The sequence below is a fragment of the Haematobia irritans genome, chromosome 5, assembly GCF_050003625.1.
Source record: "Haematobia irritans isolate KBUSLIRL chromosome 5, ASM5000362v1, whole genome shotgun sequence".
NCBI lineage: Eukaryota > Metazoa > Arthropoda > Insecta > Diptera > Muscidae > Haematobia > Haematobia irritans.
This window is the reverse complement of record NC_134401.1, coordinates 87801779-87816723: the sequence shown is the minus strand read 5'-3', so window position 1 is coordinate 87816723 and position 14945 is coordinate 87801779. Positions and strand designations below refer to the sequence as shown.

Below are 14945 nucleotides of genomic sequence, written 5' to 3'. Positions count from 1 at the left end.
ATCAAACCTTTGGGTTATCTCTTGGCAGTAGACTATGTTGTTATGACCGTGTAGTATAAAAGATTCCAGATACCCAAGAAACATAATTAGTGCAGTGACAAACATTGCCAAAGCGATAACAGTCTATCTTAATAATACTCGTCATGAAGACATTGGGAATTCTCATCTGTTTTATGGCTTTATCTCCAAGCCATCAAAACCAAGATATTCACTCAACGAAGGGTGGCAAAAGATTCAATCAGCAGAGAAATGCCGTATTAATTGAAATGTTGGCGGTGGGTAAACAAACTCCAGAAGGTGAAGAGCAACCTGAGTACTGGTTGAATTTGGCTCATGAGGAATTGAGACAACGTGTACAATTGCCATTGAATACCAACAGAGCAAAGAATGTGATATTCTTTCTGGGCGACGGTATGTCAATCACCACTATGGATGCGACGCGTATACGCAAAGGGCAACTAAAAGGAAAACCAGGTGAAGAGGAACAATTGGCTTTTGAAAAATTTCCCTACATGGCATTGAGCAAGGTGAGTTTGTTTCCTATATGTGGGACCTTTAGATAATTTCAAATGACACATTTTTGAGCTTTCCAAATTTTAGAAAAATCCATTTTCTTTAGAGTAGAAACAACATAAACAAATGAGTAAAGTAGAAAGTCGGGCGGGGCCGACAATATCATACCCTAAACAATCCTTCTGAATTAGTAATCATAAGAATTTTTGTGGGATATTATTATAATAATTTTAGGAGACAAACCGTATTTAATAAAATTAAGGGGTACATGCACCCTCAAAAAATATCGCTTCTCTAACATATGTTCCAAACATATTTTGCAGGAAGCACATATATTATTGGATACTGCCGAAACATTAATATATTTGTTTTATGTGAACATATTATAAGTTTGGAAGCATTTTGAGCCCAAAAATATTATATGCTTGGAAGAATTTTCCCCAAAGAAGATTGTGCTCATTCACATAATTTTCACTTCCGCGAAATTTTTTAGTTCTTGGCACCTTTTTCTGTAATACAAATAATGTTGAAGAAGTTATTCAATTTTATAATTTTTTTTACATTTTACCTTTCGCCTGGACGGAGAATCGAACCGAGGAGTATACAGTTTGTAACCCAACACACTATCTACTGGACTACGTAGCTGTTATAGTCACCAGTAGACAATTATCGTTATAAGTTACATTTATATAGCATAGTTTGCAGCGCTCACGAGCCCATGCAAACATAACATTATTTAACAGAAACATATATTTGTTGGCCACGTGGAGCAGTGATTAGCATGTCTGCCTTGCATGCAAAGGGTCGTGGGTTCAATCCCTGCTCCGACCGAACACCATTTTTTTTTTTAATTTGCACACTTATGTTTATACTATATTAAATATTTGTAATGAAACTTCGAAATGTGGGTCATTAAAGATTTACAGTCAGAAACAGTGCTTGATATAAACGAAATGGACTGAGCTTTTGGATAAACTATTATTTTTTTATTACAAAAATAACAATTTTGTAACAAAAAACTATTTTTGTTACAAAATAGAAATGGAAACCGGGAGGGTTGACGAAAGATATCAACATAACACAGCGAGAGAATCAAAAGAGAGCAATTTCTGTGAAACCGCTTGTATATTGTTTCGGAAAACTGTTTTATGATAAAGCTAAAAAATTTGATATGCTTAAGTCTAAATATTATATAATTTGAATATTAGAATGAGTATTCGGAGTAAAGAGAATAGACATTAGGAACCATGAAAATAAACATTTGAAAACAAAGCTGCATCCCAGCGGGAAAATTTCGAAGTACCGCAAAAATCATGCCTTCTTAACCCATGATTTTTGGATCCTTAACTCCTTCCAATATGCATTCTCCAATCATGCATGCTAAAATGCCTTGCACTTCCTTTCTAAAAAATGTCCACAAACATTATTCTGTGCCTTCTATGGGAATTGGAAAAAGAAGGACCTACGTTGTTGTTATAAGAACTAAAATTCAGTTTGTTATATTTATGATAGTTTTAAAACACATCGACTCATTTTTTACTTAATAAAAAAAAACAATTTTATGCATCCATGATTAAGAGGGACAGTTTTAATTCAATCTTGAATTCGTGAAATTTAATCGGACTTTTGGTGAAAAAAAAAAATAAGTAAAGTCTAAAGTCGAGCGGAGCCGACTATATTGTACCCTCCTCCGCTATGTAGACAAACATTTGTGTTACCATCTCAATTACTTCAAATTTGCTGGGAGCTATATAAAGGTTTGCGTTTCCAGATACAAATAATTTTAATGGAGACAATTTTTTTTTACTTCTACAAAAGTCTAGAATTAAAATTTGAATCGGATAACGCCCTAGGATGAAACACACTGTTAGTAAACAAATATGAGACATATGAAGCGAGAGAAATTTTAATGCAATTGTACAAAAGTGGCAATTTTACAAGGATATTGGTTAGATCTCGCCAAGATATGCACGCACAAAAATTATTCTTTCCTCCCAAACGAAATTTTAGACAAACAAAGTTCGTTTCTCATTTGCTTTTCGCTGAAAGGAAGTGTATTAGGACGAAAAGTATATACTTTTTGTTATAAACGTTTATTCTTTTACATCCTGGAAAAGAATAAACGTTTATAACAAAAAGTATATACTATATAACAAAAAGTATAAACAATTTCAAAAAGACAAACTCAAAAAAAAAAATCTGGCTAATTGCATTTTCCCTCACATCTTTCTCACTTCCACGAAGTTTTTTAGTTCTGAGCACCTTTTTCTGTAATACCAAACAATGTAGAAAAAATTACACGATTTCATAAATTAAAAAATTTTTTTTTTTACCTTTCGACTGGACGGAGAATCGAACCGCGGACCATGCAATTTGTAAGCCAACACACTATCCACTGAGCTATGTAGCCGTTATTGTCATCAATACACAATTACCCATATAAGTTATATTTATATAGCATAGCATGCGGCGCCCACGAGCCGATTAAACAATCTTTATTTAACAGAAAAATACATTTAGTTGGGCACCGTGGAGCAGTGGTTGCTACGTCCGACTTGCATGCCAAGGGTCGTGGGTTCGATCCCTGCTTCCACCAAAGTTTTTTTATGGTCGGAAGATTCCGAAAAAATGTTCAACATTACATTCTACTATATTAAATTTATATTATTATTTTATATTCAATTTTTACTGTGAACTGTAAAATGTGTCTTATTAAAGACCTAAAGTCAGAAAAGAACAGTGTTTGATATAAACGAAATGGACTGTGTTGTTGGTCCAAAACTAGTTTTTTTTATTGAAAAAATAAAAATTTTGTAACAAACGAATTTTTTTTTTTGGTTATAAAAGTGTATAATTTTCGAAGCAATTCAAAAACCTCTAACAAAAGAAAAACGTTTTCTGTACACGTTTTCCAAACATTTTTTTTCTTTTCGTGTGTGATCAAGTGTGGGTTGTGATATTTTATTTGGTCAAGTCGTGCGATTTGGAGCCTTATTTAAAACTCAGCCGTTCTGTGGAAATTCTGGCATTACAGTGTGTAGGATATGACTAAGATATGGGGAAATCATCACAGAATTTTGTGTAAAGTCTTGGAATTTTGGCCATATTTGTATAAACCGGAAAAATAAATAAATCTGAACCAAATTAGATCAAACTTGACACACTTAAATATCATATTAAATATATTCTCTGTGGAAACTATCCAGGCAATTTGAAGAAAATCCCATTGAAAATGGATCTAAAATATGAAACAGTCTACCATATTTCCACAATTCTGGTGTACGTATATATACTCGTATATAATCTAAGGCTAAATTTGACATACATAGTTAGAATAACAATTCTGCAATCTCTGCAAAATTTCACGTAAATGGGAGTATAACTTTGGCCCCTCGTGGTAATACAAGTGTAAATCGGGCGAAAGATATATATGGGAGCTATATCTAAATCTAAACCCATTTCAACCAAATTTGGCACACTTACCGATGCTATTAAACGTACTCCTTGTGCAAAATTTGAAGCAAGTCAGGGCAACACTCTGGCTTTTGAGGCCATATAAATCCAAATCGGACGAAAGATTTATATGGGAGCTATATCTAAATATAAACCGATTTTAACCAAATTTGGCACACATAACGACACCGTCAAACGTACCTCTCGTGCAAAATTTGAAGCAAGTCAGTGCAAAACTCTGGCTTTTAAGGCCATATAAGTGCAAATCGGACGAAAGATATATATGGGAGCTATGTCTAAATCTGAACCGATTTCAATCAAATTTACCAAGCATTGGTAGAATGCCAATTCTACTCTCTGTGCAAAATTTCACGAAAATCGGTAGTTAACTTTGGCCTCTGTTGCCATATGAGTCTAAATCGGACGAAAGATATGAGAGCTATATCTAAAAATGCAGCGATTTGGCTGATATTTTGCAAGTTTTTCGGAACTCATAAAATATTCGGATGTACGGAATTTGAAGAACATCGGTTGATAAACACGCCAATTATGACCAGATCGGTGATAAATATATATGACAGCTAAAGGGTGATTTGTTAAGAGCTTGATAACTTTTTTTTTAAAAAAAACGCATAAAATTTGCAAAATCTCATCGGTTCTTTATTTGAAACGTTAGATTGGTCCATGACATTTACTTTTTGAAGATAATTTCATTTAAATGTTGACCGCGGCTGCGTCTTAGGTGGTCCATTCGGAAAGTCCAATTTTGGGCAACTTTTTCGAGCATTTCGGCCGGAATAGCCCGAATTTCTTCGGAAATGTTGTCTTCCAAAGCTGGAATAGTTGCTGGCTTATTTCTGTAGACTTTAGACTTGACGTAGCCCCACAAAAAATAGTCTAAAGGCGTCAAATCGCATGATCTTGGTGGCCAACTTACCGGTCCATTTCTTGAGATGAATTGTTCTCCGAAGTTTTCCCTCAAAATGGCCATAGAATCGCGAGCTGTGTGGCATGTAGCGCCATCTTGTTGAAACCACATGTCAACCAAGTTCAGTTCTTCCATTTTTGGCAACAAAAAGTTTGTTAGCATCGAACGATAGCGATCGCCATTCACCGTAACGTTGCGTCCAACAGCATCTTTGAAAAAATACGGTCCAATGATTCCACCAGCGTACAAACCACACCAAACAGTGCATTTTTCGGGATGCATGGGCAGTTCTTGAACGGCTTCTGGTTGCTCTTCACTCCAAATGCGGCAATTTTGCTTATTTACGTAGCCATTCAACCAGAAATGAGCCTCATTGCTGAACAAAATTTGTCGATAAAAAAGCGGGTTTTCTGCCACTGATTTTGGTAATAAAATTCAATGATTTGCAAGCGTTGCTCGTTAGTAAGTCTATTCATGATGAAATGTCAAAGCATACTGAGCATCTTTCTCTTTGACACCATGTCTGAAATCCCACGTGATCTGTCAAATACTAATGCATGAAAATCCTAACCTCAAAAGAATCACCCTTTATATCGAAATCTGAACCGAAATCAATAGCGATTGCCCTTGTTCCAAAAAACGACCCTATGCAAAATTTGAGGACGATCGTACTTAAACTGCGACCTGTACTTTGTGCACAAAAATACATGAACAGACAGACAGACGGACATCGCTAAATCGAAATTTAAATTTAACTCTAAGACGATCGGTATACTAAACGACTTTTCCCAGACTTTTCCTCTTGGCGTTACATACGAATGCACAAACTTATTATACCCTGTACAACAGTAGTGTGAACGGTATAAAAATGAACTAAAAATAAAGGACAAAATCATTGGAATTTCATTCTATTTTTTGGAATAGTACTAAAATTTTCTTTTGCTTTAGTTCATATGGAATTTATGTGTACGGTCATTGAACTATATACTCACGTTTAGTTCATATAATGTTTGAGACACCTACAAAAAACGAAAATTTCGGAAAAAAAAATAAATTTGTTTTTTTTTTTTAGTTAACAAATAATTTGTGTGCAATAAAAAGAAGTTATATTTAGCGTTCGGTTAACTACGTATTCTTTTCGGTGTAGTAGTATCATCTTTTCATTTTCCCCTAATCAAGGATACATACAGTGTATATAGTCGGAAATAGATATTTGTTGTGCTACGCACGGAATGACAAACTTATTATACCCCCAATAACATTCTGTGATGTTAGGTATAAAAAGGATCTCATACTCATTCTTTGTTGGCTGACAAGCTATTAATTTGCCTATGTCTAGTTACTCCTAACTTTGGCCTTCTAGAAGACATTCTCTGTAACATATAAAAGATCCGATACCCATTATACCTTCACTTCGCATAGAAGGGAACACAGAATGACCTCACGTGTAGCTTAACTTTACGTTTTGGCGCCCACATCACATAAATGTGTCGTAGGCCAGTGGATGAGTGTAGGACTACCAATCACGAGGACCACGGTTCAAATCCCGACGGAGCAGAAAAATAAAAATACACATGCGGTAAATATTAGAATCACAACAAGTAACGGCCATATACTAGCACAATGTACCAAATTTCAACTGACACGGATGTTAGGTTAGGTTAGGTTATGTGGCAGCCCGATGAATCAGGCTCACTTAGACTATTCAGTCCATTGTGATACCACAGTGGTGAACTTCTCTCTTATCACTGAGTGCTGCCCGATTCCATGTTATGCTCAATGACAAGGGACCTCCTTTTTATAGCCGAGTCCGAACGGCGTTCCACATTCCAGTGAAACCACTTAGAGAAGCTTTGAAATGTCACCAGCATTACTGAGGTAGGATAATCCACCGCTGAAAAACTTTTTGGTGTTCGGTCGTAGCAGGAATCGAACCCACGACCTTGTGTATGCAAAGCGGGCATGCTAACCATTGCACCACGGTGGCTCTTCACACGGATGAAATGTGCTCCTCCCAGATATGGGGGCTATATATGATTATGGACTGATATGGACCCCTTCTGGCATGGTTGTTAAATATCATATACTACCACCACGTATCAAATTTCAACCAGATCGGATGAATTTTGCTTCTCCATAAGGCACCGGAGGTCAAATCTGGGAATCGATTTATATGGGAGCTATATATAATTATGGACTGATATGAACCAATTCCTGCATGGTTATTGGATACAATATACTAACATCACGTACCAAATTTCAACCGAATCGGATGAATTTTGCTTTTCAAAGGGGCTCCGGAGGTCAAATCTGGGGATCGATTTATATGGGGCCTATATATAATTATGGACCAATTTCGGCCAATTTTTTTATGGGTGTTTGAGGCCATATATTAACACCACGTACCAAATTTGAACTGAATCAGATGAATTTTGGTCTTCCACGAGGTTCCGGAGGTCAAATCTGGTGATCGGTTTATATGGGGGCTATATAAAATTATGGACCGATGTGGACCAATTTTTGCATGGTATTAGAGACCATATACTAACACCATCCACCAAATTTGAGACGGATCAAATGAAATTTGCTTCTCTTAGAGGCTCTGCAAGCCAAATCGGGGGATCGGTTTATATGGGGGCTATATATAATTATGGACCGATGTTGACCAATTTTTGTATAGTTGTTAGAGACCATATACTTACACCATGTACCAAATTTCAGCCGGATCGGATGAAATTTGCTTCTCATAGAGGCTCCGCAAGCCAAATCGGGGGATCGGTTTATATGGGGGCTATATATAATTATGGACCGATGTGGACCAATTTTTGCGTGCTTGTTAGAGACCATATACTTACACCATGTACCAAATTTCAGACAGATCGGATGAAATTTGCTTCTCTTAGAGGATTTGCAAGCCAAATTTGGTGGACGGTTTATATGGGAGCTATACGTAAAAGTGGACCGATATGGCCCATTTGCAATACCAACCGACCTATATCAATAACAACTACTTGTGCCAAGTTTCAAGTCGATAGCTTGTTTCGTTCGGAAGTTAGCGTGATTTCAACAGACGGACGGACTGACGGACATGCTCAGATCGACTCAGAATTTTACCACGACCCAGAATATGTATGCTTTATGGGATCTCAGAGCATTATTTTGATGTGTTACAAACGGAATGACAAAGTTAATATCCCCCCATCCTATGGTGGAGGGTATAAAAATAAGGTAAACTGTGTAGGAAAAGTAAGTCATATTAAATTCTAACTTAAAAGGTGTTAGGGCAAATGTTCACTTCATTGTCAACCTTGCCCTCAAAATATTTTGTTATACCCTTCCTTTTATGCCTTCCTGTCCAGGCCTTATTGAGGGCCTTCTTTGGAAGGCGTGATTTTTGTACTTAGTTTGAAGGCCTGATAACATGGCATCGACGTCACCTCATCTAGAAGGTATACGACTAGAAGCGAGAGGCAAGGCCTTGGTTTCCAATCCAATCCTACGTTATTTTGAAATGAACACGTAATTCAGCGTCCAGGCCTTATAGCTGCCCGAACAGCACTTCCATCATCGATTCCACGTCGCTTCCATTTCCCGCTGGGATGTTTTTTCGCCTTGAGAGCACCATTTTATGTATGTGTGGACAAATGTTTTGTTTATCGTTTTGGCATTATAGGTGCAATTTTTTTCTTGGTTCGTTAAATGAAATCGGAACGTACGAGGAGTAAGTCAAAATATTCGGGCAAAGGAAATTAAAAGGATGCAAAAAGATAACAAATTTAAAGAAGTAGTTTTCAGAATTCTTAAAGACACGTTGACCTAGAGATACCCAGTTTTACGTCAAATTACTAAATTATGCAGACAAAATAATTTCAGAGAAGAATTAATCGACTTTTGGACAAAAGAAAAAAACTTTATATCACTGAAATGCGTATTCTATGCTAAGCAAAAGCCGCATTCGTAAATTAAAGACAAGAAATCTTTGGCTTCAGGCCAATATTTTTTTCAGTGTACGTAGGGTATTATACTACATTCGCCTCCATCTAACTTTACTGCTTTCTTATCATCCAGACCCAATAATAACAATTAAATATTTTATTCTTCCCACAGACATATTGTGCAAATGCCCAAGTACCGGATTCGGCATGCACCTCAACCGCATTTATGTGTGGTGTTAAGGCAAACATTGTCACCCTGGGAGTTAGCGCCAAAGTCAACTTTGACAATTGCACTCAGAGCATGAAGAAAGCGAATCATGTTTCATCCATAATGGATTGGGCTCAAAAGGCCGGAAAATCTACGGGTTTCATTACCACCACCACGTTGACACATGCCACACCCGCGGGAGGTTATGCTCATGTGGCAAATCGCTTTTGGGAGAGTGATGCAGATATAGCTAAATTGTCTAAGGGCATCAATCCTTCCGATTGCATAGACATCAGCCAACAACTGATAACCCAGAATCCAGGAAAAAAATTCAACGTTATAATGGGCGGAGGAATGGGAAAGCTTTTGCCCAATACTGTTCGAGATGCCCACGGTGAAATGGGTGAACGTGCCGATGGAAGAAACCTGCTGTCCAAATGGAAATCTATACATCCAAAGGGAGTTATGGTCGTTGATCGTTCTGGTCTACTGCAAGTTGATGTACAAAAAGTTGACCATATTATGGGTATTTTTGCATCAGGATTAATGGATTACCATGCCGTTGCCAATAGATCGCAACAACCCAGTCTGGAGGAGATGACCGAAGTTGCTCTTAAACTACTGAGCAAACATAGAAATGGCTATGTTATCCTAATCGAGGGAGGCCTTATAGACATGGGTAATCATTTGAACATTCCCGGGAAAAGTACAGATGAGACTTTAGAATTCGAAAAGGCAATTCAGAAAGCTCGCAGTATGACAAATCCCAATGATACACTGATAGTGGTCTCCTCGGATCATGCCCATCCCTTAAGCATAGCCGGCTTTCCAGGTCGGGGTAATGATATATTGGGATTGGATAAATCTCTGGGCGATGCAAATGGTTTACCATATGCCACATTAAATTATGCCGTTGGTCCCGAACAATATTTGGATGCCAATGGAAATCGATTGGATCTAACTGGAATGATGGATAAAGAAAATCCCATGAATATTCACCCCAGCTACATTCATTCTCAAATAGGAAATCATGCTGGTGATGATGTGGGAGTATATGCTTCGGGACCCTATGAACATTTATTCCGTGGTGTATTGCAACAGAACACTCTGCCTCATCTGATGGCCTACGCCTCATGTATTGGTGATGGACCAACAATGTGCAATAGTAAACACTAAAGATATTCAATTTTTTTCAATTTCAAATATTTACACTAATAGAAAAAGTTTCGTTATATTAACGAAATGTGTCATTAAAAGTGACCCAATGAAACAAATTCGTTAATACAAGAAAATGTTTCGTTATTATAACGAATTTTCTGTTAATCAACGTAAGTTTCCGTACTTTTAAGAAATATTTTCATTGTAGTAATGAAAATGTTTCGTTATATCAATGAAAACTTTTCGTTGGCTCAATTTTAATGAAATTTTCTTTGTGGGTATTAATCAAATGTTTTTACATATAATCGAGTTAAGAACTGCATTAACCGAAGCCGAAGCTTTTTTAATAATATTATTTTATTGATTTTTAAACATTTAACATTTGAAATCTCGCGATTTGCAAACATCGTAAAAGCAAGATTTCGTGCTAAGTGTGAACGTAGTATTAAGCTTGTCGACAAATCTTCATTTAGTGGCAGGTTGTACGGTTTATCTAAACATATTAACTGTAAATATAAACTCTCCATTATACACTGGTAGAAAAAGTTTCGTTATATTAATGAAACATGTCATTAAAATTGAGCCAATGAAACAAATTCATTGATATGACGAAATTTTTCGTTATTATAACGAATTTTCTATTAGTCAACGAAACGTTTCGTACTATTAACGAACATTTTCATTATCTTAATGAAAATGTTTCGTTGTATCAATGAAAAATTTTCGTTGGCTCAATTTTAATGAAATTTTCTTTGTGTGTACATCTGTCGTCGCATTCATTTCGATTGTGTTTGTAAATAGAATGGAATAATAACTGTAATTTTCGAAATGACCAATGTGGTCTGAAGCAAAACCGCTTGTGTTAGCTTGTGTGATTTAAAGTAAATTTGTTAACTGCTCTGGTAGAAAAATGTTTCGTACTATTAACGAACGGGCTTCGTTGATTATTTTTCGTTAATATTACGAAATTGTTCGTTATAAGAACGAAAGTGATCGTTAATACAACGAAATCAATCGTTAAAAGACAATTTTGTGTTTTGGTTTTTCGTTATATTAATGAAACACGTTTCGTTAATATTACGAATATTGACTTTGTAATTTTTTCAAGAATTAATATAAAATTTTTTTTCCAAGATGATATTATTATAATCATTTGCACATAGAGGGTAACTTTTGGAAACTTTTAGCCCTTAAAACAGTCGTTTTATATACTGCGAAACTGGAATTGAAAATTTCATTTATAAAACGAAAGCGATCGTTAATATAATGATATGGATCGTTAAAAAATAAATTTTAAATTGTTAATTTCGTCATATTAATGAAATACGTTCATTAATAATACGAATGGGGGTTTGAGTATTTCTGCCTCTCCTTACTCTTTCTCCCTAAAAGGTCTCTCCATACTCTCTCTAATACGTCTGTAGCGTCTATGTAATTTGTACATACACGTCTAAGCATGGCAATAAGCACCAGTGCTGCCGCTAGTAAAAAATTGAGTGAAGTAGATTTTGGAAAAAAGTGGAGTAGATTGAATAAAATTGAAGTAACATACATTTTTGAAAGCAAAACAATAGCGTCGGTGAGCGTATTCCTTTGCTAAAGATATTAAAGAATTTATAATTATACCCTGCTCCACACTGTGGAACAGGGTATTATAAGTTAGTGCATATGTTTGCAACACCCAGAAGGAGACGAGATAGACACATGGTGTCTTTGGCAAAAATGCTCAGGGTGGGCTCTTGAGTCGATATAGCGATGTCCGTTTGTCCGTCTGTCCGTGAACACATTTTTGTAATCAAAGTCTAGGTCGCAGTTTTAGTCCAATCAACTTCAAATTTGGCACAAGTATGTGTTTTGGCTCAGAATAGATTCCTATTGATTTTGGAAGAAATCGGTACAGATTTAGATGTAGCTCCCATATATATATTTCGCCCGATATGGACTTATATGGCCCCAGAAGCCAGAGTTTTACCCTAATTTGCTTAAAATTTTGCACAAGAAGAACAATTAGTACAATAGTCAAGTGTGCCAAATTTTATTGAAATCGGTTCAGATTTAGATATAGCTCCCATATATAGCTATCGCCCGATTTACACTCATATGACCACAAAGGCCAATTTTTTGCTCCGATTTAGTTGAAATTTTGCACAGGGAGTAGAATTAGCATTGTAGCTATGCGTGCCAAATTTGGTTGAAATCGGTTCAGATTTGGATATATCTCCCATATATAGCTTTCGCCCGATTTACACTCATACGACCACAGAAGCCAATTTTTTGGTCCGATTTAGTTGAAATTTTGCACAGGGAGTAGAATTAGCATTATAACTATGCGTGCCAAATTTGGTTGAAATCGGTTCAGATTTAGATATAGCTCCCATATATATGTTTTTCTGATTTCGACAAAAATGGTCAAAATACCAACATTTTCCTTGTAAAATAGCCACTGCTTAGTCAAAAAGTTGTAAAAATGACTCTAATTTTCCTAAACTTCTAATACATATATATCGAGCGATAAATCATAAATAAACTTTTGCGAAGTTTCATTAAAATTGCTTCAAATTTAAATGTTTCCCATATTTTTTTACTAACATTGTGTTCCACCCTAGTGCATTAGCCGACTTAAATGTTGAGTCTAAAGATTTTGTAGAAGTCTATCATATTCTTCCAGATCGAGTGATATTTAAATGTATGTATTTGGGACAAATATATATATATATATATATATATATATATATATATATATATATATATATATATATATATATATATATATATATATATATATATATATATATATATATATATATATATATATATATATATATATATATATATATATATATATATATATATATATATATATATATATATATATATATATATATAGCACCCAACACATTTGACGGATATGATATGGTATCGAAATTTAGATCTACAAAGTGGTGCAGGGTATAATATAGTCGGCCCCGCCCGACTTTAGACTTTCCTTACTTGTTAATAATATATTTATATTTTTCATGGAAATTATTGACAGTTCACGCATTGACACTTGTACAAAGCAAAAATAAAGGGTTGCCATTCCAGCGATGAAAAATAGGGTTTGCATATGTTCAATGATTAAAACTACTATGTTCATCGTAATTAAAGGAATAGGAACAAGTATATACGGCCGTAAGTTCGGCCAGGCCGAATCTTATGTACCCTCCACCATGGATTGCGTAGGAACTTCTACTAAAGGCTGTCATCCACAATCGAATTACTTGGGTTGCGATAACACTTGCCGATGGCGAGGTATCGTAAAACTTTTTAACACTGTCTTCTAAACTGTAAGTTAGTCCATAAGGGGTATATATTAAACAAAAAAAAGGCCGATTAAATACGTATATAATTCAGTTTGACAAAATTTTCTATAGAAATAAAATTTTGACAAAATTTTCTATAGAAATAAAATTTTGACAAAATTTTCTATAGAAATAAAAACTTGACAAAATTTTCTATAGAAATAAAATGTTGACAAAATTTTCTATGGAAGTAAAATGTTTACAAAATTTTCTATAGCAATAAAATTTGGACAAAATTTTCTATAGAAATAAAATGTTGACAAAATTTTCTATAGAAATAAAATGTTGACAAAATGTTCTATAGAAATAAAATGTTGACAAAATTGTCTATAGAAATAAAATGTTGACAAAATTTTCTACAGAAATAAATTTTTTACAAAATTTTCTATAGAAATAAAATTTTGACAAAATTTTCTATATAAATAAAATGTTGACAAACATTGCTATAGAAATAAACTTTTTACAAAACTTTCTATAGAAATGAAATTTTGACAAAACTTTCTATAGTAATAAAATTTGACAATTTTTACATGGCTGTTAGAGGCCATATACTAACGAAATGTACCAAATTTCAACCGCATCGGATGACTTTTGCTCCTCCAAGAGGCTCCGGAGGTCAAATCTGGGGATCGGTTTATATGGGAGCTATATATAATTATGGACCGATATGGACCAATTTTTGCATGGTTGTTCGAGACCATATACTAAGACCACGTACTAAATTTCAATTGGATCGGATGAATTTTGCTCATCCAAGAGGCTCCAGAGTTCAAATCTGGGGATCGGTTTATATGGGAGCTATATATAATTATGGACCGATATGGACCAATTCTTGCATGCTTGTTAGAGACCGTATACTAACATCAGGTACCCAATTTCAAACGGATCGGATGAATTTTGCCCCTCCAAGAGGCTCCGGAGGTCAAATCTGGGGATCGGTTTATATGGGAGCTATATACAATTATGGACCGATATGGACCAGTTTTTGCATGGTTGTTAGAGACCATATACTAACACCACGTTCCAAATTTCAATCGGGTAGGATGAAGTTTGCTCCTCCAAGAGGCTCCGGAGGTCAAATCTGGGGATCGGTTTATATGGGAGCTATATATATTTATGGACCGATATGGACCAATTTTTGCATGGTTATTAGAGACCGTATACTAACATCAGGTACCAAATTTCAACCGGATCGGATGAATTTTGCCCCTCCAAGAGGCTCCGGAGGTCAAATCTGGGGATCGGTTTATATGGGGGCTATATATAATTATGGACCGATATGGACCAATTTTTGCATGGTCGTTAGAGACCGTATACTTAGACCACGTACCAAATTTCAACCGGATCGGATGAATTTTGCTGCTCCGGAAGGCTCCGCAAGCCAAATTTGGGGATTGGTTTATATGGGG

At 35.5% G+C, this 14945-nt stretch overlaps 1 protein-coding gene across 1 annotated transcript; it reads left to right on the top strand.

The window, feature by feature from the left end:
- The first annotated feature begins 143 nt into the window (after positions 1-143).
- Positions 144-10213, top strand: LOC142239907 (alkaline phosphatase-like). Its single transcript, XM_075311650.1, has 2 exons — positions 144-527; positions 9002-10213. The coding sequence occupies exons 1-2, from the start codon at positions 144-146 to the stop codon at positions 10211-10213; spliced, it is 1596 nt and encodes a 531-aa protein (XP_075167765.1).
- The last annotated feature ends 4732 nt before the right edge of the window (positions 10214-14945 follow it).

Bases quoted from the DNA above. Each gene is read 5' to 3' on its own strand.
- LOC142239907 (XM_075311650.1), top strand. From the start codon at position 144: ATGAAGACATTGGGAATTCTCATCTGTTTTATGGCTTTATCTCCAAGC. The intron at 528-9,001 runs GTGAGTTTGTTT...TTCTTCCCACAG, and splicing joins CCTACATGGCATTGAGCAAG to ACATATTGTGCAAATGCCCA.